This window comes from Paroedura picta, chromosome 15, assembly GCF_049243985.1.
Source record: "Paroedura picta isolate Pp20150507F chromosome 15, Ppicta_v3.0, whole genome shotgun sequence".
In the NCBI taxonomy this organism is placed as follows: Eukaryota; Metazoa; Chordata; class Lepidosauria; order Squamata; family Gekkonidae; genus Paroedura; species Paroedura picta.
Window position 1 is genome coordinate 20,329,143 of NC_135383.1, and position 26,573 is coordinate 20,355,715.

The 26,573-nt window shown below is 51.0% G+C and overlaps 1 protein-coding gene across 2 annotated transcripts in view; it reads left to right on the plus strand.

Moving 5' to 3' along the window:
- Positions 1-26,573, plus strand: part of CLTC (clathrin heavy chain) — an 82,513-nt gene that overhangs the window by 49,077 nt on the left and 6,863 nt on the right. For both annotated transcript variants that reach the window (XM_077312436.1, XM_077312437.1), the window contains exons 11-30: positions 664-801; positions 1,731-1,895; positions 2,087-2,267; positions 3,681-3,844; positions 7,130-7,255; positions 7,791-7,933; positions 9,776-10,010; positions 10,667-10,789; positions 10,877-11,022; positions 12,608-12,791; positions 14,106-14,298; positions 16,075-16,232; positions 16,910-17,074; positions 17,624-17,731; positions 17,830-17,997; positions 19,206-19,355; positions 21,501-21,632; positions 22,707-22,817; positions 23,759-23,929; positions 24,268-24,489. In XM_077312436.1, coding sequence (XP_077168551.1) covers positions 664-801; positions 1,731-1,895; positions 2,087-2,267; positions 3,681-3,844; positions 7,130-7,255; positions 7,791-7,933; positions 9,776-10,010; positions 10,667-10,789; positions 10,877-11,022; positions 12,608-12,791; positions 14,106-14,298; positions 16,075-16,232; positions 16,910-17,074; positions 17,624-17,731; positions 17,830-17,997; positions 19,206-19,355; positions 21,501-21,632; positions 22,707-22,817; positions 23,759-23,929; positions 24,268-24,489 — 3,183 coding nt within the window. The remainder of the gene's footprint in view (positions 1-663; positions 802-1,730; positions 1,896-2,086; positions 2,268-3,680; positions 3,845-7,129; positions 7,256-7,790; positions 7,934-9,775; positions 10,011-10,666; positions 10,790-10,876; positions 11,023-12,607; positions 12,792-14,105; positions 14,299-16,074; positions 16,233-16,909; positions 17,075-17,623; positions 17,732-17,829; positions 17,998-19,205; positions 19,356-21,500; positions 21,633-22,706; positions 22,818-23,758; positions 23,930-24,267; positions 24,490-26,573) is intronic.

Consider the following 26,573-nt stretch of genomic DNA (forward strand, 5'->3'; position numbering starts at 1 on the left):
TCTTGGGGAAGGGGGGCGGGGAGTTAATATGGTGTGCTGTTAACGCACACCGTATAGCCTATGAACAGGTGGCTAGATGTTGGGGGGGAAGCTGCTACCAGATGTGCTGTGTATCTTGTTGTTTTGATGCATGTACGTTCTGAAGAAGCTTGGTACCTTTGTAAATACCTGTGTATAGTTATTTCTCCTCTGCACACAGCTGTCATTTGTGGCAGAAGGGAAGGTGGGAATACCTGTAAACAGTTTTGCATTCAACTGACCTAAAGGAGGCTATTGCCGAGTATTGGGAACTAAGAGCATTGGGAGCATGTGTGCTGGAACAGGTGCTGATGCGTGGGAGGGAAGGAAATGAGGTTAAGGAGTAGAAGATGCTTCCTCCTTGCACGGAGGCGGTGAGGGTGCTCATAGGCAATGCTGGGTGGTCTTGGTGTCTTTAGGTAGCACCCAGGGGTCTTGTCTAAGGCTTGGCAGCAAATTTTGAGATGCACTGTGGGAAGGAGGAGCTCTCAGAGAGGGAGTGTTGAATCCCATAGTGATCCTTGATAAGCATCATTTACGTTTTGTAAATGTGTTCAGAACAAGTCTTAATCCTGCAGTGTGGTTGTGGTGGGTGGTGGTGGGGAGTACAATGGGTTCTAAAGAAAGTCCTTTTTTCTTTTCCAGATAGTAGATGTATTCATGGAGTACAACTTGATCCAGCAGTGTACAGCCTTCCTCTTGGATGCACTGAAAAACAATCGCCCCTCCGAGGGACCTTTGCAGACCCGCTTGCTTGAAATGAACCTCATGCATGCCCCTCAGGTAAGAGCCAGTTCAGTGTAGTAGTTTGGAATGCGGACTTCTAATCTGGCATGCCAGGTTCGATTCTGCACTCCCCCTCGTGCAGCCAGCTGGGTGACCTTGGGCTCACCATGGCACTGATAAAGCTGTTCTGACCGAGAAGGAATATCAGGGCTCTCTCAGCCTTACCTCCCTCACAGGGTGTCTGGTGTGGGGAGAGGAAAGGGAAGGTGAATGTAAGCCGCTTTGAGACTCCTTTGGGTAGAGAAAAGTGGCATATAAGAACCAACTCTTCTTCTTCTTCCCACCTCTGTTCTGTAGAGTGGGGATCAGAGTGGGGATTTGGCTGCAAAGCTGTGTAGCTGTGAGGCTAGTGTGCTGGGTAGGGCAACTACACTTCCCAGTTGGTCGGAGGCGGGGGGGGGGGGGGGAGGACTGTAACTAGATGGATTTGGAAATGCTGCAGGTACTTGAAAGGAAGATTTAATTGCTTCCTCACTTAATACTCTAAAAGCATGTGCACCACTTTAATTTCACATAGAATTTAATTACAAATCAGTTATTTAAAAGTAATGCAATATTGGAGATTGAAAGCAATAAACCATCAAGTGAATTGAAATAACCCAGGAGTCGCATCTAGTGGAGACAAGCCCTTTGTCCCCAAAGCATTCCTCAACAGAAGCTGTTTTTCTTAAGAACATGATGGATGTGTGGCAGCTTCCCTTGGCTTGCTTACATTTCACTGAGCGAATCCTGGCCATGTGGGGGCCCTGCTTTTTGCTTGCCGGCCCCTTGCTTAGAGCAGAGCCCCATCTGCCTGGAGCTTGTAGCGGGAGGATCTCTAGGAAGCTTGTGTCACCGTGCATCATTTGTTCAGCTGTTTTTCTTGCCTCGGGTTAAAGTTCTGAACATTGAGACAAAATCTGCTCAGTTGCCCAATCTCTCTCCAGGTTGCTGATGCCATTTTAGGAAACCAGATGTTCACTCACTATGACCGGGCCCACATTGCCCAGCTGTGTGAAAAAGCTGGCCTTCTCCAGAGAGCGCTGGAACACTTCACAGACCTGTACGACATCAAGCGTGCGGTGGTTCACACTCACCTTCTCAACCCTGAGGTACGGCGCCCACTGTCTAGTGCGTGCATGCGTTGTCTCCATGAAAGGGTTTCCGTAGACGGCCGGTCCGAACCATAAGTGTCACTGATTCCCCTCCAGTTCTAATGCGGTTGCCTTGGATGCTTATTTGGTACAAGGAGAATCGAAATCTGAGGCACGGGCTTATATTGGTGTCTTTTGTTAACCTCCAGTGGTTGGTGAACTACTTCGGCTCCCTGTCTGTCGAGGACTCCCTGGAGTGCTTGCGTGCAATGCTTTCCGCTAACATCCGTCAGAACTTGCAGATATGTGTCCAGGTGGCTTCCAAGTATCACGAGCAGCTTTCAACCCAGTCGCTCATTGAGCTCTTTGAATCTTTCAAGAGCTTTGAAGGTAAGGCAGCTAGGCGTCTAGGCTCAGCAGCACTGACCGCAGAATCCATGCAGGAAGAGGTGTCTCATCCCCGTTGCTTGGTTGGCCTGCAGTGGCTGAGGATGTGAACAGTTCCTGGAATGGCACGCCCCACCGCAAATGCTCAGGCTTTGTCTTCTGGAGGTGGGCAGAGTTGAGCAGGGGAAGCGGATGCCTTCTAGAGCAGCCACAAAAGGACAGGTGAGCCAGGACAGGGAGAAGGGTGGTTGTGAAGACAACACCACATGACTGCCCTGGCTCAGCTCAGGTCTGCTTCTTGGAATTCTCTCCTCTCCTGCATTCTGCATCTGGGAGAGGAGGGCACTTCTTGTTTCCACGGTCTCTTCCCCCTCGGTATTTTAACATTTTAAAAAAGGTGTGTTCTCTCCCCACTTACATTGCCGACAGGTCCGTTTATTGTGTGGTTTTGATACCTGAGAAGTAAAAAAAACAAACAAACCCATTTGACAAATGCCTCAAACTGCTTTGAGCAGTCTGGTTGAAAAAGTAGAAAATGTTTTCTAAATATACTAGATCAATGAGAGACCCTCTTTGTTCCATTTTAAGTGGAGCCGTCTTCTGTCTCCTTTCTCTTCCTGGCTCAGACTCAAAAAGGGAGGCATCGGAGCACCATGAGCTCTACTGGGGGACTGTGCCATAGAGTGAATGACCCAAGAGGTCTTTCAGATCAGAGGGGGAAAGTGGAAGATATTGTGTTGGTAGGCATGAAAGGCCAGGGACTCCAGTTGAGGGTTGTCACCCGGGCAGAGTATTCCAGCAGATCACTCCCCTTTCAGGAACTTTGTCAGGTCTTCTGCAGCAAAATAGACTTTCCAAGGCTCTTCAGTCTGGGAACCCCTCCCTTAGTTGTGCTTTCCCTTTAAGCTTGTGGGATGCTTATCTGACATGGCAGATTCACGTGTGAGCTTCTGCCATTGACAGCAGTTGTCCTCTGCTGGGCTGAAATGTGAACCCCTTTGCCAAGAAGCTGTGCTTGACACCTAACATGGCTGGCTGCATGCTCCTCAGAACGACTGTCTCTGCCACAAGGCGTATTTGGAAGTATCTGTCATGAGATCCTCTAGCCCAGGGGTGCTGGCAGGGGCTCCTAGGAATTGTAGTCCATGGACATCTGGAGGGCCGCAGTTTGACTACCCCTGCTCTAGCCTGTCTCTGCTTTGAAGGCTGCAAGCCTCCGAGGTCAGTGGGGCAGCTTTTTAGGTCTCTGCTGGGGTCTCTGTTAAAGGGAACTGCTTTGTAAGAAGTGATTCCTGGGAGGAAATGCAACTCCGGGGTCTGAATTCTAGTGACATTTCAGTCCCATGTTAGTAATACTGATTAATTTATTTCCAGGGTGTTGCTAGTCCTTAAATATTTCTTCTTCTTTATTGCCAGGTCTCTTCTATTTCCTGGGCTCTATTGTCAACTTTAGCCAGGACCCCGATGTGCACTTCAAGTACATCCAAGCTGCTTGTAAGACAGGCCAGATTAAAGAGGTGGAAAGAATTTGCAGAGAGAGCAACTGCTATGACCCGGAACGTGTAAAGAACTTCCTCAAGGTAAAAGGCTCTGAGACTCTTTGACCCCCCTCCCCCCCAGGCCCTTCTTACTACCAGTTGGTGGTGGAGGCTGTTTTGTTATACACCATCCAAACTGACAGCTATAATCCCAGAGTGCTGATTTAAACTTTCTTGCCCACATCAAAAGTATCTCTGTGTGTGTGTGTGTTTGTGTGGGGGTGCCAAAAAGGTGGCAGCTTCTCAGTCGCACTATGCATCGCTATCACTCAAGCTCCTTTGGCAAATATTTCCTGACTTGAAAATGGAAGCCCACCATTTGACTCTCAGAGGAAGAGCTTGTATTTAGAGGCCATGAAATTAATTGTGCCCACCTTTCAGAACATAAGAAGAGCCCTGTTGGATCAGACTGGTAGTCTATCTCAGTCAGCATCCTGTTCCTCTGCAGGGCCAACAACAGAACATAGAGGCTGAGGCCTTCCGCTGATGTTGCCAACTGGGATTTTGAGGTTTAGTGCCTCTGATTTGTAGAGGTTCCCCTCAGTCACCATGGCTGGTCATCCCTAATAGTTCTATCCACTGTGACTCTGCCTAATGCCCTTGTAAAGCTCTTTACCCCTGTGGCCAACCCAACATCCCCCACATTTTAATCACTCTCTTTCTGATCACCCTTGGAGGGGCTCCCCCAATTCTTCAGCAGTCCTCTTGATTGACAGGAGGCAGGCCCAGGCCAGCGACACCTGGAGAGAAGCAACAGGTATCTTCCTTTGGGGGCAGGAAGTAATATCCTTGCATTGTAGATGTGCAGAGTGACTCCCATCTTAGCAGACTGGAACAAGGCAAGGGCAGAGCTGTAAACTGTGCCTAGATAAAAATGGGCCAGTTCCTATCTGAGTAGATTTGGTGCACTTTTATCGACAGTAGCTTTTTTTTTTTTAATGGTGAGCAGTTCTGCTTTGGCAGAGGTGTTCCCTGGTTCAGTTCATAATCTTGCAGTTCATTTTTCTGGGCCCTTGAACAGAGACGTGCTGCTCTCCCCAGAACTGAAAGAAACCATAAATTTGGTCTAGCCCAGGGGTAGTCAAACTGCAGCCCCCCAGATGTCCATGGACTACAATTCCCATGAGCCCCTGCTGGCGTTCGCTCATGGGAACTGTAGTCTATGGACATCTGGAGGGCTGCAGTTTGACTACCCCTGGGCTAGAGCCTATACCTGAGTCTTGATAGGTGAAGCTTAGTGATCTGCTAACAAGAGTCTTCAGTATGTTCTTAGTGACACATTTCCCAAGGAAATACTTGACTGTTGGGTGGGAATGTTGAAAGTTCATAACTCTGGTACATGATGAGTAGCCTGGTAGAAACCTTGGGGGGAAATGCATAACCACATTTTCTGGAGATGCTTCTTGCCTTGTGTGCGCTTGGGGGCTTGACACCCCCTCTTAGTGTTGCCACTAAGCTGATGCTCCCATAGCTTCTATTGCAGGGCTAGTCAAACTGCGGCCCTCCAGATGTCCATGGACCACAATTCCCAGAAGCCCCTGCCAGCGAATGCTGGCAGGGGCTTCTGGGAATTGTGGTCCATGGACATCTGGAGGGCCGCAGTTTGACTATCCCTGTTCTATTGCATAAAGCCAGATTTTGTGATATCTGTCACAGTTGCTGTCACAGAAAACATTTGCTAAGGAATGACCCTTGCTAGTGTTGGGCTGTGGGGGGGGGGGGAGGAGCAAGGGACTGTGAGATGTGGATGTCTTTGCAACAGCTGTCTTTGAGGGTGGCCTATGATCAGCAGTTTGAAGTTGTCTGACAAGCATTTCCTGATGCGCCTGTTGTCTTTTGTGCTGTTCCTTGTGTCTCGGAAATATTCAGACCCTCTACCAGGTAACTCTTCCCAGTATAGGTTTCCCCAAATCTGTTATATCCTTCAGTGTCCACTTTGTGTATAGGATTAGATCCTGGGATTTGCGTTCCTGAAAACTGGTCATACGAGCGGCTTAATTTTTCTCGGTGTTCCTCCTTTGGAGCGGTCCTTTGACTGACATGCAAAGAGCAACGACACTTGATTTTGCATTTCTAGATATTGAATTGTTTTGTTGGCATGATCTCTCTTAAAAAAAATAAATAACCGGAAGTTATTAGGACCATTTCTCCTCGGCCACTACCTCAGCTTCTGTTGATTCCCGTCTTGCGTTTGGGTCTTGGGTAGGGTCATAGCTGGGTTATGACGGACTTCATAATAAGTTTAGTGAGAGGCCTTCTGGGCAGAGGGAACATTTACCTCATCTTTGAGTGTGAACAGCTTGTGAACTCGGATCAGTTAGAACTGGCTAGACACTTGGTCATCCCTGCTTCAAACATCTGCTTCAAACATAAGCACTTTTGGGGTTTTGGGACAGAACTTTGTTGAAGCTAAGGAGGCTTGTATGTAGGCCTGCCAGTTTCTGGCAGGACCCACTGTTGTCAGCACCCCTTGCCCCCTCACTAGCACTCCCAGCACCCATACTCCCAGCTGCATGCACTGCCCAGTACCACTGGGGAAAAGTCAATGGCAAACCTGGGCAGTGAGAGTGCTTGAGAGCAGGCAAGGGAAGGACACGTACGCAGGTGGGTGGAATGGCAGAAGTGCCCAGTGGCAAACATGAGACGAGGGCCCCCCAAAAACCTGAAGTTGGCCCTGCTTGTTAGCGTGATAGGTTAAAGGTCAGAGGGGGAGGCCTGTTCTCTCCCATTGTGTGAGTCTTCATTGCTGGGTCTCCTGGACCGCTGTTGCTCACTACGGGAAGTGAAGCAAGCTTGATGGGCAGAAGAGACGTGTAACAAAGGGCAAAGGAACCTGAACCGGCCTCTCATCCATCTTCCTTTTGTTCAAGCCACTGCAATCCCAGAGTTGATCCTGCACACTCATTAGCAGTTGCAGTCCGCCAATGCTGAAGCCTAGCGTAGGCTTGTAATCCCCTGTTGTCCCGTGTTTATTTTGTAACATTGTATGTCAAGTGTGAGCATGCCAAGAAGCCATGACTGGGCTGGACTTGCTTCCCCCTACCCCCTACCCCCCATGACTGGGCTGGACTTGCTTCCCCCTACCCCTACCCCCCAACCGTAGGAGTTTAGAGTAGGAAGAAATGCTTGTGGGCCGAGGGAGGAAGCCTTTAAAGTAAGATGTGGCTTAGGGGAAATTGACTGGAAACGGACTCTTCCCTCAATCCCCATTCCTCTCGCCCAGTTCCTTTTTGCTGTGACAGTTCAGCCGGGCTCCTTCCGTTTTCCTTTTAGGAATGTACGAATTCTGCATCAGAACAATGCTTTCCCCTTCCTCTCTCCCTACAGGAAGCGAAGCTGACCGACCAGCTCCCACTGATTATTGTGTGTGACCGTTTTGACTTTGTCCATGACCTGGTGCTCTACTTGTACAGAAACAACCTCCAAAAATACATAGAAATTTACGTGCAAAAGGTGAGAATCTGGTGGTTATTTCTCTCTCAGAGGCAATTCTGAACACCACCTCCTGCTTTTTCCAAGCACAGATGTAAACTGCAGCCATGGAAAAAGTGCAGTAGTTAAAAGCTTGCATGAAATCCCAAGCTGATCATTGCTTGGGCTTGAAAGTTGGTCTCAGCAGCTTCTCCCTTTCTAGAAGGTGCATAATAGGTGCTTTGATTAATTGCAGATGTCTGCCTTAGAAGCGAGTTTTTAAATTTTTATTTACTAGATTTTTATATTGCCCTTCTGTTGCGGGTGGTTTCCCCCTACATGTGCCCCCAGTTAAGGTGGCAGAGGACTCCTACCTGGAGTGGTTGGCCACTCTTTAGTGAGTCGTAGCAAGTTGTTTGAGGGTGCTGCTTAACTGCCTCTAGGATTGCAGCCTCTTCATTCACCTGTGTTAGAGAAAGCTCATTTCTGACACAGACAACGCTTGACTAAAGTGCGAAGCTGAGTAGTCCCTCTTATAGTTGTGCTTTACGGTTTTCCCACCCTCTTCTTGCCGCAGGTGAACCCGAGCCGTCTGCCAGTGGTCATCGGGGGCTTGCTCGATGTCGATTGCTCTGAAGATGTCATAAAGAACCTGATCTTAGTTGTGAGAGGGCAGTTCTCCACAGACGAGCTTGTTGCTGAAGTAGAAAAGAGAAACAGGTACTTCCTGTGACCTGCTGGAGTTGTAATTCATGCCACTCCGTGCCTTGCAGAGAGCCACTGTTGGCACCCACTGGAAGAGCCACACTTCCGTGCTTAACAAGGACGCTCATAGCCTACCCATACCTCTGATGACAGCTGTCTCAAGCTGGGAACCACCTGTCAATTTCAGTCCCTACTGGGCACGGGGATGTGGCTCAGTGTCAGAGCCTCTGCTTGGCATGCAAGTCCCAGGTTCAATCCCCAGTATCTCCAGTTAAAAGATCTGGCAGTACGTGATGTGAGGTCTCTGCCTGAGACCCTGAAGAGCTGCTGCCAGTCTGAGTAGACAGTACTGACTGTGATGGACCATGGGTCTGATTCAGTATAAGGCAGCTTCATGTGGTCCTGAAAAATTAGTTAGTCCAGGACCCTCACTCCTAACAAGAGAATTCTTGACTGCAGCTGGACAGGGGAGGGAAGATGGGGAGTTAACGTCTATGAATAGCCATCTTTTAATGTATTGGGGGTTTTACGGGACGGGTTGTTTTATATTTTTATTGTAAACCACCGCGAGTCTCTGAGAGCGGTGGTATGTAAGTTGAAATATAAATACAAAAAAATGGGGCAGGAGCCACATTGTGGAGCAGTACTCAGAAGAATAGTTCCCAGTTCTGCACCATGCAGAACAGCTCTGGTATAATCAATTAGGTCAGATAGTCCCTCTGCCAAATTTTAAAACTACTTCTAACTGCCTGGAGGAGATAAAAGTGAGTTTGGTTGCTTTGGGCTCTTGGAATAGTTTAAATCTGGAACAATATGGGTTGTGATCTTCAGTAATCCAAACAGACTGATAAAAACAGTATTCATTTTCATAGGGGAGCCAAGGCAAGAACATAATCATGTCACATAAACACTGCATGGTCCTTCTGACAACGTATGCCTGTAGTTGCCCCCCACCCCGGGAACATTCCTTCAATAGGGTGAGAGCTGTCCCCTGCTTGAGGGCCAATCAGAGGCTCCCCCTTCTCCTCCTGGCATCCATGAGGATGAAGAGCTGGGAAGAGGTAAACCAAGGGGCTATCCATGCACCCTCTGCCCCACTCTACCACAGCCCTTTGCTGTTCTGCGCCCTCCTTCCCACTGGGAAAAGAGTTGGTTTTTATACCCCCCCCCCATTCAGTGTCCAAAGGAATTTCAAAGCAGCTTACAATCACCTACCCTTCCAATCCCCAAAACAGACACCCTGTGGTTCTGAGGGGGCTCTGACACGACTACTCTGTGAGAACAGCTTCTAACAAGGCTGCAACAAGCCCAGGTCACCCAGCTGGCTGCATATGGAGGACTGAGGAATCAAACCCAGCTCACCAGATTTGAAGCTGCTGCTCTTAACCAGTATATCAAGCTGGCTTTCCAGCTAGGGAAGGTCCTCCAGCCTTCTTGGAGGGACTCAAGGTGGATTACATAATTTTAAAACCACCCACCTCCACATGGCACAATTAAAAACATTAAAACACAATTTTAAACCATTCAGAACCAGTAATCCAATTCATGAGAGTAGCGCTCCCGTACATAAATTAGTGGGCTACTCAATTTTTTAAAAATCCAATATTTCTCCTGGTGGGAAGGGAAAGGGATGGGGGCAAATTTGATGTTATGCTTCCTTGTTTTGGCCCTGCTGTTTGCCGGCGGGGAAAGCAAGGCAGACGCTAAGCGGGAGTTGAGCCCAGCCCTCCCATGTCTGATGCACAGACAGCTTTGATGTGTCCGAGCCCTCCTTTCCAAAACACGGCAATGCGCAGGCTTCCAAAGACATCTGCTTTAGAACCAACCCGATCTGAATAGGCATCTTCTTCCCCTTAGGTTGAAACTCCTCCTCCCGTGGCTGGAAGCCAGAATTCACGAAGGATGTGAGGAGCCGGCTACGCACAATGCTCTGGCTAAAATCTACATCGACAGCAACAACAACCCTGAGAGATTCCTGCGCGAGAACCCCTACTATGACAGCCGGGTGGTGGGGAAGTACTGCGAGAAGAGAGACCCTCACCTGGCATGCGTGGCCTACGAGCGTGGCCAGTGCGACCTGGAGCTGATCAATGTGCGTATGGACATGGGGGAACATCTGAGAATGGGAGGCCACGGCCTGAAGCTCGCACTGCAATTGTGTAAAACCAGATTTTTCTCTTTCACCATGCAGCTTTGTGCCAAATCAGTATCCCAGCACCTCTCCCTTTACAAGCTGTATGGCCCTGCTGCTCATCTCCCCCTGCCCCTAAATTCTCAGCCCTGAGCTGTTCTTCTGTGCTGTACTCTGGAGCAGTTGGCTGACCCCTCTAAGTCCTTAAGGTTTGCAGGAATGTTCAGACTTGCGTGGAGTGAAAAGTTGATGCTTACTTAAAAAAAATTAAAAACATGGTCATGCATGGCCCAGTATCCCAACTCTATCATTTCTGTGTAACAGATCATGAGTTACTGGGACTGCAATTAAACGGGTCAGTTCTCTTGCACTTTGCAGTTGGCATTAGGTAGCTGCTAAGTGCTTCAGGGGTGTGGCTTGAAGTCCTTATCAGCTTGAGTGCTTTCCGTGGGTCGGGATGCAAATTCTGTCCTCTTTAATATAACCTTGGAATTTGGGGCCAGGGGCCACCTTGCCCAAAGTTGTGGCCCAGGCAACAAAGTCCACTCAGTCCAATATTCTTCTTCCCAGACAAAATGCTATTGCTTGACCTTTGGCCTCTGTCCCTGGTCCTTTAGGTCTGCAACGAGAATTCCCTCTTCAAGAGCCTCTCCCGTTACTTGGTGCGTCGCAAGGACCCCGAGCTGTGGGCCAGTGTGCTACTGGAAAGCAATCCTTACCGAAGACCACTCATCGACCAGGTATCCTTTCCCAGACTCCTTTGGCAGTGCAGGTGGGTCTGGTTGTAAGCCAGAAGGGTGCCCATTGCCCGCCTCTTATGTTCATAGGTTGTGCAGACGGCGCTGTCGGAGACTCAGGACCCTGAAGAAGTATCGGTTACCGTCAAGGCTTTCATGACAGCCGACCTTCCTAATGAGCTGATTGAGTTGCTGGAGAAAATTGTTCTGGATAATTCCGTTTTTAGTGAACACAGGTGGGCTGCTTTCTTTTCCTTCCTTCCTCTTTCAATCCTGCTTAGTATTAAGTGGTCCTCTGGAGGGATTTTCAAATGCTCCTGGGCAGTCTTGGGATACCTTGGCAGGCAACCAGATATCTCTCACATGGGTGGGGTTAGTCATAATAGGCCAGCTTTCCTGGAAGACAGCTTGCTCACCTTCCCCTACACTGGACCGATAAGTTAAGTGTACCATCTCTTTTGTTTGTTTGTTTGTTTGTTATATGTGTATACCGCCCTCCCTGAAGGCTCAGGGCGGTTCACATGAAACAGAACAGGAACAGTACAGATAACTTAGATTAACGATGATGAATGAAATGAAACAACAAGCAACATGGAACCGTAGAAAAATTAAACATTAAAGTAACTCCAACTGATAGCCCAGTGGGTTGGGCGGAACTGCAGTGGGTGCCATAGGAGAGGGCTCAGGAGGAGGGCCCTTGGGAAGTGATGGTACAGGTCGGCCTCAACCAAATGCCTGCTGGAGGAGCTCCCTTTTGCTGGCCCGGCAGAACTGTTCAAGTTCCGTCAGGGCCCTGATCTCCTCTGGGAGCTCGTTGCAGTAGGTGGGGGCCAGGATGGAGAAAGCTCTGGCCCTGGTTGTGAAGCCAAGCGAGCTTCCCCTTTTAGTTTGACCTTGGCTTATGCAGGGCTACAGTGAAGCCCCAAAAGCCAGGCCCATAATCACTGGGCAGTCTAGATCATCTGCCTCTCCACATTCCCTGCCCCTCAGAACCTTCAAATCCTCAGCAGTACCCAAAGGTAAATAGATAGTATCCCTTGTAGGAATATTAAATGATGGACTCTGTTTGGAAGCTAAGTACCCAGAGGTTGAACTCCTGGTGGTCCGAAAAGTTTCTCACTTGTGTTGTCACTGTGTGTAGTCTGCTTTGGAGCAAGTGAGGAGGAGCCTTGTCCCAGTATTGATGGCTGGTTGAGATAGAAGCTAGGCTGCATGCTTGCCGTGGTTTCTGTGGAAGTTATGGCCAGGCAACGTGGCCTAGGCATACTGTTCAGCTGCCTGGAAGAAAAACCTTTCACTTGCTTGAAGCTTCTCGCAATGAAGGCTGTAGGGAAATCCTCGACAGAACTCCAGAAGTTAGAGGACTTGAGGCCTGAATTGCCTGGAAATGCCATCGCCCCCACTGGAACAAGGGGCATGAATAATACAGATTATTTTGGGATTCCAAAACTTGGTGTGCAAGTTTGCTCAATTTTTAGCTGTTTACTTCAAACAAAATCCAGGGTTTTTATTTCATCCATTCATCCATTTTGGCAGCTTACCTAGAATCTTGGGGCAGGTTCAGGTAAGCATGTTTGCTCCTAATAGGGCAGATTGCATGCACGGGATCTATCTGCTGCCACATTGTCATTTGGGGGAATACGGGATACATGCAGCTGCCCGATTCAGACTCTTAGAAGTGAGAAGTGGTTCTTTCATGTGTAACCCACAGCAGCTCCGTCTTGCTAACCAGGCAAAGGCATTCGACGTTGAACTCAGGGGGTCATCTCTCTCTTTCGAACAGCAGGTGACAATCAATTCCTTGCTCTTCTGCTTTCTTAGGAACCTGCAGAACCTGCTTATCCTGACAGCGATCAAGGCCGACCGTACCCGCGTCATGGAGTACATCAACCGCCTGGACAACTACGATGCCCCCGATATCGCCAACATCGCGATCAGCAATGAGCTTTTTGAGGAGGCCTTTGCTATCTTTAGGAAGTTCGATGTCAACACCTCTGCAGTGCAGGTAATGGTCGGATTCGAGTTTGGGGGTGGGGGGCAGGTGTTCTTCAAACGGAGCAAAGCACTGGCCCTCTTTGCCTTGCTCATGATGCTGTCTTTGGGCACAGCTGTTGCTTGCCACCCTCCCCTTTATAGCTTCACCTCCAGCTTTAGTCACTAAGGCTGCCCAGAGTCTCTCCCTCCAGTGCCCTCCCTCCTTTCGTAGAAAAAGGTTCTTTGCAGCCTCCCATCCCAGCAATCACCTTAACTGCCTAAAGCAGCCTTTTTTCTCAGCTTTTTTGCCATTTAGAAACCCTTGAAACATTCTTCAGGCTTCAAAATAATTCAGAAGTGGCACGATTGTGCTGAATGTGGTTGGGAAGCGTAACGGTGTACATGCCAACCTGGGCCCGGTCCCCTTCCCACCCCCTCCAGGCCCATCATTGGCCATTTTGGGAGTGGTGGGCATGTCAACATGACCATATATGGTTGTAAAGGTATCCCCTGTGCAAGCACCAGGTCATGTCTGACCCTTGGGGTAACGCCCTCTAGCGTTTTCTTGGCAGATTCAATATGGGGTGGTTTGCCAGTGCCTTCCCCAGTCATTACCATTTACCCCCCAGCAAGTTGGGTATTCGTTTTACCAACCTCGGAAGGATGGAAGGCTGAGTCAACCTTGAGCCGGCTGCTGGGAATGAACTCCCAGCCTCATGGGCAGAGCTTCAGACAGCATGTTGGCTGCCTTTACTACCTTGCACCACAAGAGGCTCTTCATACACGGTCATATCATCTGATAAATGTTTCACAGATTTTTAAAAAATGTATTAAAAGAGTTTCACAAAACCCTGGTTGAGAGAGCCTGGCCTAAAGCTTTGCTCTTGGTCTGTTTCTGTTCTCCGTCCCTCTTGGCAATCCTTGGCTGGAAACAGACCTGCCAAAAGGGTGGCAAGGCTGAGCATTCGCTAGGGACCCTCAAGAGCAGGGGTAGTCAACCTGTGGTCCTCCAGATGTCCATGGACTATTCGCTGGCAGGGGCTCATGGGAATTGTAGGCCATGAACATCTGGAGGACCACAGGTTGACTACCCCTGCTCTCAAGATCCCAACAGTATCTGCAGCAGAAAAACGTTCTCAGTTTGCGTTGCCCGCTCTTTTTAGACCCTGTTGGAGGTGATGCGCTGCCAGAGGTCACTGCCTGTAGCTTCTACGTCCCTCCTTGTGTGATCTAGGTGTAGGCCTCGCTTAAGAATAGGCTTTAATCTGGATTGTAACATTGTACACGTCGCAGAGGAAGCTGCATCAGGACCTTGATGGCAACTGTCCCCCCTTTGTGATCTCAGGTTCTGATCGAGCACATTGGAAACCTGGACCGGGCGTACGAGTTTGCCGAGCGCTGCAACGAGCCCGCTGTGTGGAGCCAGCTGGCCAAAGCTCAGCTTCAGAAAGGGATGGTGAAGGAAGCGATCGACTCCTATATCAAAGCAGACGACCCGTCATCGTACATGGAGGTTGTCCAGGCAGCCAATGCCAGTGGTAGGGCTCAGGGTTCCGATTCCTGGTGTCTAAATGACTGGGGAAGGAGCTGGAGAATGTCCAGGCAGGGTCATTTTAGCCTCACTCCTCTCCATGGGATTCTTCTATCCACTGTTATGACGAATAAGAGCTTCTAGAAGGCTTTAGGGGGGGGTGTGCGTGTGTGTTGTCGTGAATCTGTTCTCTTTAAGAGAAAGGCTTTGGGGTTGTCCGTAATGTGTCCTGCATTCCCAGCTCAACAGGGCCCTGGAAGTAACTTCTGCAAACAGCCGCAAGGTGTACATAGCCGAATTTGATGAATTATTTATATGGGTCAATCGACCGAATAAACGTACTGTACTGTATGTAGCCAAATTAAAACGCAAGGAAAACCTACCAAAATAGTGTATCCACCTGCTCTTAGCATCGAGGAAAGTTCCCCAGTCCTTACTAAGCCTTTTTAACAGCAATGGATGGGATGGGCTTAGGGGCCAAGTGCTTGGGAGCTTCCAGTTCTTCTTCTTCGCTTGGCTTCTTGTCCACTCTGAGCTCCCAGTGGATCTTAAATGGGATGTGGCATTGTTCCCTGCACAGAAATAGCTGGCAGCCTCTTCCTCAGCACGCTGGGGGTGTGTTTGTGTAAGAGAGAGGCTTCTCGGAGCCAGCAGGCTGGGCAAAGGAAAGACCTCGGTTGCAACTTGGGGGGGTCGGCTGGGGGTGGTGTTCTCCTCTGTCCATTCTCTGGCACACCAAGCTGCAAATACAAGAGGGCAGTAGAAGGAGCTGGCTACAGCAGATAGAAATCTGACTAGCTTTGTTCTCTGCTCCTAAGCGAGGAATGCTTTGCAGGGGGAACAGAAAGAGCCCTTTTTTCTCTCCTTTCCCCCCTTTCTGGTGAACAGGCTTGATCTGGGACTTTTATGGCCCCCCCTCCCCAGCATGAGAGGAAGCAGGCTTCCAGCATGCAGGGCTTTTGACACCGTGACTCCTCTTCTGTAGTTGAACACCGTGAAGGTCTTGCCTCTTTCAGCTTACCATTGTGTGCTCCCTCATAGAATCATAGAATCATAGAGTTGGAAGGGACCTCGTGGGTCATCTAGTCCAACCCCCTGCACTATGCAGGACACTCACATCCCAATTGCTCACTCAGTGTAGCCTGCCACCCATTTGCCTTCACAGAATTTCCAAAAAAGCATCGCTTGGGATAAGTTGTCCCCCCCCCCTGCCCGCACTGGCATCATTTATGTTGATACCCCACCCCCTATTTGGGGGGCAGGGGTTCTTCTTTGAAGCATAGTGTTCCTTCCCCGCAATGGCAAGGGACCCAAGTTGACGGTGGAGTGCATTTTATCCTCTACCAGATGTGTGAACAGAGTCGCTCAGTATAAGGAGGGGACCACAAAGCGGCCGATTGTTCGGCTGACCCGGTTTTTTCCCAGCTTTGGGAAGCTTGCGTCCTGTGCAGCAAGAATGGGCGACTGTTCGGCTCTAACAAAACTCCACACACAGCGAGAGAGCCTAAGTACAAATTAATCAGTACTCTGATGGCTCATCCCTTGGCTTTTGCCAGCATTATGCATGCTGCAGCCTCTCCTCCCATCCTCCCCCCCCCTCCCCGCCCGCTCCGTGGGGGGATTAAGAGGCATTCCCTGTTGCGGCTAGAGAGAAATCCGAGGCTGTTTTTGAAGTCATGGCAATAGAGCAGAAAGTTCCCTGCCTTGACGTATGCTGCCTCAGCGGAGTGAGCATGGATCTCCCACGCCATGTGATTTAAGCTGCCCCGTCTTCCCTGCCTAGGCAACTGGGAAGAGCTGGTGAAGTATCTGCAGATGGCCCGCAGGAAGGCCCGGGAGTCTTACGTGGAGACCGAACTCATTTTTGCCCTTGCGAAGACCAACCGCTTGGCCGAGCTGGAGGAGTTCATTAACGGACCCAACAACGCCCATATTCAGCAAGTGAGTGCTCCTGTCATGCCGTTGATGCAGATCGTCTGCAAGGCCTCTTGGGTTGGGGTTTTGCTCTTCTCACCTCTGCAGGGCTTTGGCAGGTAGCTAGTTTGCTGCTTGCTGGCTGCCTCTTGGAAAGAGACACAAACACCTGCAACTTCAAGTTGTTAGTTTGGTGTCGTGGTTAGGAGTGCGGAATTCTAATCTGGCATGCTGGGTTCGATTCTGCGTTCCCCCACATGTAGCCAGCTGGGTGACCTTGGGCTCGCCACGGCACTGATAAAACTGTTCTGACCAAGCAGTGATATCAGGGCTCTCTCAGCCTCACCCACCCCACAGGGTGTCTGTTGTGGGGAGAGGAATGGGAAGGCGACTATAAGCCGCTTTGAGCCTCCTTCGGGTAGGGAAAAGCGGCATATAAGAACCAACTCTTCTTCTTCTTCCTCTTCTTATCGAGCGGAGGAAATACTCTCTCTCAATGCTTTTATAGAGACGGGGAGATTTCCGTTGCAGCTCTGTTACACGTTTGTGAGGGAATGCACCTTAGAAGCTCCCCTTTAAGAGGCTGTCCAGCTGCTGTCACGCCTTGAGTCTCATGGAGTCTTCTGGGATGCTGAATTGTGCTTGAGCAGTTGAAATCCGAGAGGGCGCTTTAAAGTAAAAAGTTGAAATGTTTGCCTCTTCAGGTGGGCGATCGGTGCTACGATGAGAAGATGTACGATGCTGCCAAACTGCTGTACAACAACGTCTCCAACTTCGGCCGCCTAGCGTCTACTCTGGTCCACCTGGGCGAATACCAGGCAGCGGTCGACGGGGCTCGGAAAGCAAACAGCACTCGAACATGGAAGGAGGTGGGCCTCTTGCGTCAGCGGGGACTCGCTACCACCAGGTGTGGTGAGGCACACCTATGAGAGGTGGACGGGATAGATCCCTGGCAGGGGGAGTATTGGTCTATCGATAGTATTAGCTGGGAGCCAGCTACAGTTCAGCCATCAGGCATGACTGGGGATGGCCAGAGCCCTTTTGCCAAAGCTAGAGAGCAGGGAGGAGCCTTTGACTATATGCTGTTGGGAGTCCTGTGGAGCCTTGGTTTGATTCAGCCAGGTCCCTTCCTCCATTGTCTTGGCAGTGTGTGCCAGGGGGCGCCTTAAGCCTTAGGGCAGGGGTCGTCAACCTGCGGTCCTCCAGATGTTCATGGACTACAACTCCCACAAGCCCCTGCCAGCATTCGCAGGTTGACGACCCCTGCCTTAGGGAATAATGGCAGCAACAAGGGGATTTTTAAAATCCTGATGCAATTGGCAGCCGTGGAGGGGCTTAAAGTTAAAAGTGGATTAGAGGAGGGGAGGCTTGTTCCTTTTTAGCTCTTCCCAGCACTTAAGGTCTGTTTGCCTTTTCAGGTTTGCTTTGCGTGTGTGGATGGCAAGGAGTTCCGCCTGGCCCAGATGTGCGGCCTTCACATTGTGGTGCACGCGGACGAACTGGAGGAGCTGATCAACTATTACCAGGTGACGGAGAGTCGGAGAGGTGGCTTTCTGCACGGTCAGGAAGTGGCTCTTTGTCTCCGGGTTTTAAACCGTGTAAACTCTGTCTCTCCCTCCCTCAGGACCGCGGCTACTTTGAGGAGTTGATAACCATGCTGGAAGCCGCACTGGGGCTGGAGCGTGCCCACATGGGGATGTTCACAGAACTGGCCATCCTCTACTCGAAATTCAAGCCTCAGAAGATGAGGGAGCACTTAGAGCTGTTTTGGTCCAGAGTCAATATTCCTAAGGTAACGCTTAACAAAACGGAAGCCGTGGCTGGGCTGAAAGATGGATCCCAATTGTAGCCGAAACCTCGTGCTAACCCACTAATTCTGTGTTAACAGCGGCTTACAGGCTTTGGTGCACTACAGTGGCAAGTCTGGGGACAGAGTTTAAATCCCCCTACTCAGTCGTGCCCTTCACTGGGTGACCTTGGGCCAGTTGGTCGCTGTCAGATGAATCACCCTCGCGGCATTGACAAGCTAATTCCCATACGAGTTGCCCAGGGCTCCCCTTTGAGCACCAGCAGTAGTACAAATGGGATTGTGAAGGTCAGCCCTAGAGTACCTGTGGAGCAGACCCGCTCCTTCAAAGGATACAGGTTTGGGTGTGGCGCCTCCTACTGGCACCTTTTAAAAAATACACCCAAGCCTAGCTAAACTACGTGTCGGCTGGTCACAACTTAGACCCCATCTAGGAGCCACAGCGGTGTTTGTGTAAGCCCATGGTGCTCACAGGCCCTGAGCACCTGTTTCAGTTTGGCAGGGATTCATTCTTGACTAATTGGAAATGAAGGGTGGGATGCAGCCTGTCCTTTCCACATAACGCAGAGCAGTTTGCCGACGTCCATTTCTTGCGGCGGAGGACAGTTCCACTCCTAGCGGAGGGGGAACGTTGGATCCTCATCCCAAGAGTCTGAAAGCAGCCGGCCGGAATCAAACGTCGTGTTCAGTCAGGATTAGGGTTGTGCGATTCGGCTGGTTCGGCGGCCGTTCCCTCCGGGCGCAGCCAGCGCCGCACCGCAGGGGGGGGAGGGCGGTGCCGGCAGCGGCGTGACAGCGGGCGCAACCACGCAGGCGTGCCTGTGTGGTTGCGCCCGCTGTGACGCCGCTGCCGGCACCGCCCTCCCCCCCGTGCGGAGTGGCGCTGGCTGCGCCCGGAGGGAACGGCCGCCGAACCAGCCGAATCGCACAACCCTAGTCAGGATGGCTGCTTGTTCAGCACCTGGTTCGTGGACCAGCTTCATACTGGGCAGGATTCCTTACCATGAGGGAATGGGAAAGGCAAATCCATTGGTCTAGAAAGCTAAATTGGGGGTGAAGGGGAGGGGAGCTATACCTACAATTCCCTGGTGGTGGGGAAGGTCCTTGCCCAAACTTACCAGATCTGTCTGGGTTCCGCCGGAAACTCTGCGTGGTGCCCTGAGATCCCAGACCCCTTTTTGTTTGTTCCGCAGGTGCTAAGGGCAGCTGAACAAGCACATCTTTGGGCAGAGCTGGTCTTCCTGTACGACAAATACGAGGAGTATGACAACGCCATCATTACGATGATGAACCACCCGACAGATGCGTGGAAAGAAGGACAGTTCAAGGATATAATCACTAAGGTACGGCCTTGCCGGATGCCGTATCGCGTTCATATTTCCGAAGGGAAGCCTGAAGTTCTTGTCACTAGTGGGGAGAGTATCCAGAGCTGGAATTGCTCCCCCCCCACACACACACACACACACAGGCTTGCTTCACAGGCATAGCCATCTGGACATAGCCTGTCCCCTACAGAGGGACAGCTTGTCCCACTCTCGTTCCAGTCTCTGAGCAGGTCAGCCTTGTTTTTCCAATAGTAGCAGAAACACATTCCCTCCTGCGGGGAAGATCTTCAAGCCACTGCCTACAGGCTTGACCTTGGATTTCACTGGTGGTTTTCCTTTATGTCATGTATTGCATTGAATTTCTTCTGAGGTGTTGTAGGAGCTTGGTTGGGAAGTGGCCAGAGCATTGAGTAAGTTTGCAGAGACGTGCTCGGAATGCATTTTGCTTTGAGCCACACTTAAGTTTTCTTAAGAAGAAGAAGAGTTGGTTCTTACATGCTGCTTTTCTCTACCCGAAGGAGGCTCAAAACGGCTTACAATTGCCTTCCTTTTCCTCTCCCCACCACAGATACCCTGTGAGGTGGGTGAGGCTGAAAGAGCCCTGATATCACTGCCCGGTCAGAACAGCTCTATCAGTGCTGTAGCGAGCCCAAGGTCACCCAGCTGGTTGCATGTGGGGGAGTGCAGAATCGAACCCGGCATACCAGATTAGAAGTCCGCACACCAAACTGGTTCTCGATATTCACTCCCGGTATGTGAATAAGCTGTGACATACCAGGGCCATTAAGTCAAGGCTGGCTGCTGCCGGTCACACTGCAGGGACTGGGTCCCGTACTTCCTGCTCATTACAGGATGATGCTAACTGAAGCCCTCTTTTCTGCTGGGAGGTGCTTCCGCCTTTGGGTCCTGCCAGCTCAACAGGGCTGCGAAGAGTTCTTGTCCCAGTACCGGTTAGCTTCCATTACAGCACTGTGTGTTTTTAAGGGGCTTGGTCAGAATAATGTCTGCCCTCTTTACCACAGCTCAGTTAGGACAGGAAGGGAGCAGTGGCTCAGTGACAGAGCATCTGCCTGGCCTGCGGAAGGTCCCAGGTTCAATCCCCAGCATGGCTTTAGGAGGATTAGGCAGAAACCAATGCAGAAGATCTCTGCCTGAAACCTTGGAGAGCAGCCGCCAGTCTGGCTAGCCCAGGGGTAGTCAAACTGCGGCCCTCCAGATGTCCATGGACTACAATTCCCAGGAGCCCCTGCCAGCATTCGCTGGCAGGGGCTCCTGGGAATTGTAGTCCATGGACATCTGGAGGGCCACAGTTTGACTACCCCTGGGCTAGATGATACTGGCCTTGCTGGATTGAGGCTCTGATTCAGTGTAAGGCAGCAGCATCCTGTGTTCATGGGCAGCAGCTGCTGTGCCTGCAGCGTGGCTGACCGGCAGCTCATCTGGCAGCTGAAGAGAGCAGGGCTGGAAAGCTGCAGAACGATGCGAGCCGGACGCACACTGAGGCATTTTGACCCACTGCTTCTGCACCAAGGATCTGACAACTTCCTTGCCAGTTCGCACCTCCCGTTCGCAAAATGAGCCATCGGGCAAGAAGACATCCCAGTCTCTCTCGAGCAGGACTGGAAGACCTTCAGATGCACAAGAGATGGCAAACCATCTGGAGCCCCGTGTCAGATTCCAATGGTGCAGAACGTGGGGCTGTTTCTGGTTCCCTGCAAGTTCCGTCTGATATTACGTGTGCCGCCAGCGGTGATGGGAATCCGCAGGAAGAACATCTGGGACCTGTTTTGCGACATGCAAAGGCCTCCCCTAGTTACTCATTTTGGCGTGTGCCGCCCAGCTGTTTTCCTGTAGCTGTGTCCCATAATAGTGCCTCCGAAGTGTCTCGTTTGGGCATTTCCTCCACCAGTGCCCCCCCTCCCAGCTGCATGTAGAGGAAGGGCCTCCACGACAGAGGGCCTATTGATATGGAGTGACAGCCAGCCAGCCGCAGCTCGGCTTCAGGAATGAGCTTAATGGATAAACGAGCGCGGAGCGGCTTTCCTTGCCTTCTGTTCGAAGGGAAGCATTCTGCACTCTCGGCAGTTGTGTAGGTAGGAGAGCAATTGTTGTTTGAGTAATGTGGGAGCAGTAATTGTTTTGTCTCCCCCCTCATTCCCACAGGTGGCCAACGTGGAGCTGTATTACAAAGCGATCCAGTTCTATTTGGAGTTTAAACCACTGCTGCTGAATGACCTGCTGATGGTGCTCTCTCCCCGACTCGACCACACCCGTGCTGTCAACTTCTTCAGCAAGGTAATTTGAGCACCGGTCTCCAGCTGCCTCAGGAGCCTCCCCAACTTCCTGTGTCCCCTTTTGATGCACGGCTGTCTGGTCATGCTGCACTCTTGTTAGGCCAAGAGGCAAAGAAGCTGAGAGAAAGGGCAGCAATAAACTACAGGGATGTACACCACTAACCTTTGATGCTTACATGGAAGGCTGTATCCTCTTTCTGGCTCCTTCCTGAATGTAGTTTTTCCTTTAACACAGATCAGGGGGCAAGCCACTGGTGTCAAGAGAGATTGGACATTATCCAAAGAGTTCCATAGCGTCCCTTGCTTGGGAACCCCAGTACAACTTTTCACCTGCCGTGCCACAAACTTTTAAAGCCTCTTCACTTTTCAGGAGTTGTTGTGTGGCATAAAGGGTTTCCCTTACTTTTTGGTCTAATACCCGGGAAGTTGAGAGATTGCTTTCGCCCTGATCCTTATGCAGTCTGTGAATTGGGTCTCCAGAGGCATGTGAAAAAATCTCTCCAGGCTGCAAAGAACGTCTGTTGGAATCAAAGCCCCAAGGTAGAAGGCCAGGGGTATGGCCTTGGCTGTCTCCTGGTGTGGCTGACAGCCTGTGTTCTAGTGAGGCAGGAGAGCTGTGTCCTTAGAGCAGGGGTAGTCAAACTGCAGCCCTTCACATGTCCATGGACTACAATTCCCACGAGCCCCTGCCAGCGAATGGGAATTGTAGTCCATGGACATCTGGAGGGCCGCAGTTTGACTACCCCTGCAGAGACTCCCAAGTACCACTGGCCTCTTTGAGGTCTCTGTGCGTGAAGTGCTCTCAAGCTGCTCCTGACTTAATGACCTCCAGGCCTTGTGCAGCCTTTGAAGGTGCAGCCTTTGAAGCAACCCATCTCCCGTGTGGGTCTTCCTCTTTTCCTGCTGCTTTCATCTCCTTGTGATATTATTGCCTTTCCTGGCGACTCTTCTCAGTTTTGGATATGCCAGTGCTTTAAACAAGCCCATGGGCAGGGGGACAGCCCTTGAAATCACAGTAGTGATACCCGTTTGAATCGATGGGTAATGCAGCACATGGCCTTGCGCTGTTTTACAGGTCAAACAGCTTCCGCTAGTGAAACCGTACCTGCGTTCGGTTCAGAATCACAATAACAAATCGGTGAATGAATCCCTGAACAACCTCTTCATAACGGAAGAAGACTACCAGGTAAGGGTTTTGTTTAGAACAGTGGTCTGCAACCTTTTTCGGGTTGCGGACCGGGGGGGGCGATCCGGGAGCCACGCATGCGAGGACGCATGTGTGGCAGGTTTGCACGTGCGCATTTGCGCCCAGTGGGGCCGCAAACGCACATGCGTGGCAGTTTCACGCATGTACGGACCTGCCGTGCATGCGCGTTTACGCCCCCATGCCAGCGGTCGCGCTTTCCTCTCCCCCCCCCTCCCCAAAAAGAAACTTGCCGTGCCACAAGCTAATCGGCCACTTTGGTGGCCGATTTGCTCGTGGCCTGGCGAGTTTCTTGCTGGGGGGGGGGCAGGGAGAGGGTGCCGAGGCCTTTACGGCCTGGCACCGGGCCACAGCCCGGTGGTTGGGGACCATTAGTTTAGAACGAACGCTGGTGGTACCCAAATGTTACTTTGTGTAGTAAGTCTCGTTCCCCCCCTCCCCCCATGGCCGTTCAAAATCAAAAATAATGAACTGGGAAGGGTGGGTTAGGATTAGGGTTAGTGAAGAGACAAATATAGATTAATACAGATGCGCTGGGAAACCAATATGGCAATAAAAAATATCCAAATTGGACTTATATCGAGTTGTCTCCCTTCAGTTTCAGTAATTCTTTTATTCTTACTTCACACAAGTCCCGACGCGTTTTGCCTACAGCTTTTTCAAGGGACGGTTTTTATATTTAAGGACCAACTTCCACTTGGGAAGCGCCACAAGCTAAGTTTAGCTATCGTATGACCTTATACTCTGTCAAGAGATTTCTTAATAAGTTGAGATTTCTTAATAAGTTGAGTAATACAGCGCGTCTTGTATTATTCTACGTTCAAAATCAAAGACACGTTCCCAGAGGTTCCCCTCTCCAGTACTTCGGAGAGAGTGTGGATCTCTCGCCCGTTTAAAATGTCGACTCGTGCCCCCCTCTCCAGGCGCTCCGGACGTCGATAGACGCCTACGACAACTTCGACAACATCTCCCTTGCGCAGCGCCTAGAGAAGCACGAACTGATTGAGTTCCGGAGGATTGCGGCATACCTCTTCAAAGGCAACAATCGCTGGAAGCAAAGCGTGGAGCTCTGCAAGAAGGACAGGCTGTACAAGGTGTGGGCCTTGGCGGAGGGCTTAGCAGAATCGCTTGGGCAGGGAGACAGGAAGAGAAGGCCTGCTTTGGAGAAGCCCACTGCAGTTGGTGGGACGGGGGGGGGGGTTGTTGCTGTCCCACAGCACCTAAAAAGGAGGGTCATTCCTTTTCCCTAGCTGGTAGATTTTAATCTGTGGGGAGGGAGTGGTAGACAAAGGCTTGGACACCATGTGCAGGTCTCCTCCCCTCCCCGGTGAAGTTAGGCCGTATTTCTCCGCGGAGCAACCTGGGTCCCTTCTCGTAGCGGCCGCTTTCCAGTCGTCGCTGACTTGCCCTCTGCGCTCTCTCCCTCCACCAGGACGCCATGCAGTACGCTTCCGAGTCCAAAGACACCGAGCTGGCGGAGGAGCTCTTGCAGTGGTTCCTGCAGGAGGGCAAGAGGGAGTGTTTTGGGGCCTGTCTCTTCACCTGCTACGACCTCCTCCGACCGGACGTGGTCTTGGAGACCGCCTGGAGGCACAACATCATGGAGTTTGCCATGCCCTACTTCATTCAGGTTATGAAGGAATACTTGACCAAGGTAAGGGCCGAAGCAGCCGCCCAGCAAGCCCGAGGCCTCTCTGTTAGATGCGCACTGTCCTGTTCGTCTGATGCGCCTTTGTTGCCTTTGTGTCGCTAACCCCCGTGTTGCCTTTATCGGACGTCTGTCTCTGTCCCCCCCCCTTGCACTCCTCATTCTGGGCCCAGCGGAGGAAAACTGTGCTCAGGAAGCGGAGAACCGGACGCCTGCCGAACAGGTTCTGAGCTAATTGTAGCGTACCAGCTGCTAAATAAGGGCCCCGGACATCCCTTGGCCACCAGAGTGCCCCTTTAGCTGCCGCCGCAAGCCGAGAAACAGAGTCCCACTATCCTTTGAAATCGAGCAGCAAGTTCTCCTGCCAAATCCTGAATGCATGGCATCGCTGAAGATGCTGAAGCCACTTGAGGCGGAGAGGGGTCTGCTCATGGAGCTACATCCCCCAAAGACCAGTTTCTGGCCTGTCCTCCTATTAGCGTAGAATACAAATCCAGCCACCCTCGACTCCCCCTGCACATCCTTCATCTCTTGCCAGCCCAGTATCTCCTGGATATAGAGGCGGGGGCTGTGCAGTTGGGGTAGGGACTCCTTGACTTCTGCTTCATGCAGAGGTCTGCGTCACCCTGGAGCAGGGGTAGTCAAACTGCGGCCCTCCAGATGTCCATGGACTACAATTCCCAGAAGCCCCTGCCAGCATTCGCTGGCAGGGGCTTCTGGGAATTGTAGTCCATGGACATCTGGAGGGCCGCAGTTTGACTACCGCTGCCCTGGAGCTTAGTGTGGCCATAGGCTGATCATAATTGGTTCAGTAGGGTTATCTTGCTGCAGCCACTCCACCAGCTCTCTGCCAGGCTGATCAACTCCAGGCTCTTCGTGCTGCAAACTGGTTTTGGACAGAAAGAGGAAGACAGAATTGATCCATTTCCTGTCACCACCTTTGCCTGGCTATTTAATGGGATGGGTTTAACCAGCTCTTTCACTTGGTGTCCCTCTTTTTCTCTGTGCTCATCCCCACATTTTGTCCCCAGTGGTCTCCCGGTCACCAATATAGCCCTTTAGGGGGTCCAATGGGACTCCTTCCTCCGTCTTTTACTAGCGGAAAATTCGGTGAGGCCCAGCCAGGTTTTTAAGCATTTTGCAGAATCTCTGCAGTGCTTACTACAGATCAGCAATGTTAGGGGAGTGGTCATTGCTTTGAGATCAAGACCAGACTTAATTAATTTGATCCCGACCAGAACCAAAAGAAATTCCATCTAAATATCCAGAAGTTCCTGACAGTTAGATCAGTTTCTCAGTGGAACAGGCTTCCTCAGGAGGTGGTTGGTTCTCCATCTCTGGATATTTTTAAACAGAGGCTGGAGAGCCATCTGACGGAGAGGCTGATTCTATGAAGGCTTAAGGGGGTTGCAGGTTACAGTGGAGGAGCAATAGGGTTGTGAGTGTCCTTCATAGTGCAGGGGGTTGGACTAGATTCAGGGGTAGTCAACCTGTGGTCCTCCAGATGTCCATGGACTACACTTCCCATGACCCCTTGCCAGCGTTTGCCCACAGGTTGACTACCCGTGGACTAGATGACCCAGGAGGTCCCTTCCAACTCTATGATTCTGACTTGAACCCAGGCCACTGCTCCCAGCTGTCACTCTCCCCTGTGACATGATTGGTAGTTCCCCCAGTGTTCAGATGCTGCTTGGAGAGTAGCTGAACTTCCACAGTGGTGCAAATAGATGTTAGAGGTTGGTAGGCATGTTCCTTGGCTTGCTGCGGGAGCCCTCCGTGCTGAATCTTGTGTCTGTCGCCGCGACAAACTCATGCGAGAAACGGGGCCAACCTCCTGTTCCAAAGGGAACCTGGGTAAAAAAAAAAATTCAACCATCATGTAACTTCCCCTTTAAATACCCTGCAATCTTCTCGTTAACTGGCAGTCATGTGGACTGGGCATCTGTTTCCTTCAGTTTTCCTCCTCCCAGATGCCTATGTTTTGTGTGTGTGGCTTTCCCCCTTGAGAGAAACGTAGGAAGGACAAGGTGTAGCCTAGGAAGACCGAAGCCCAGAGAGTAGGCGTTTGCCTAAGACTGTGGAGCTTTGCA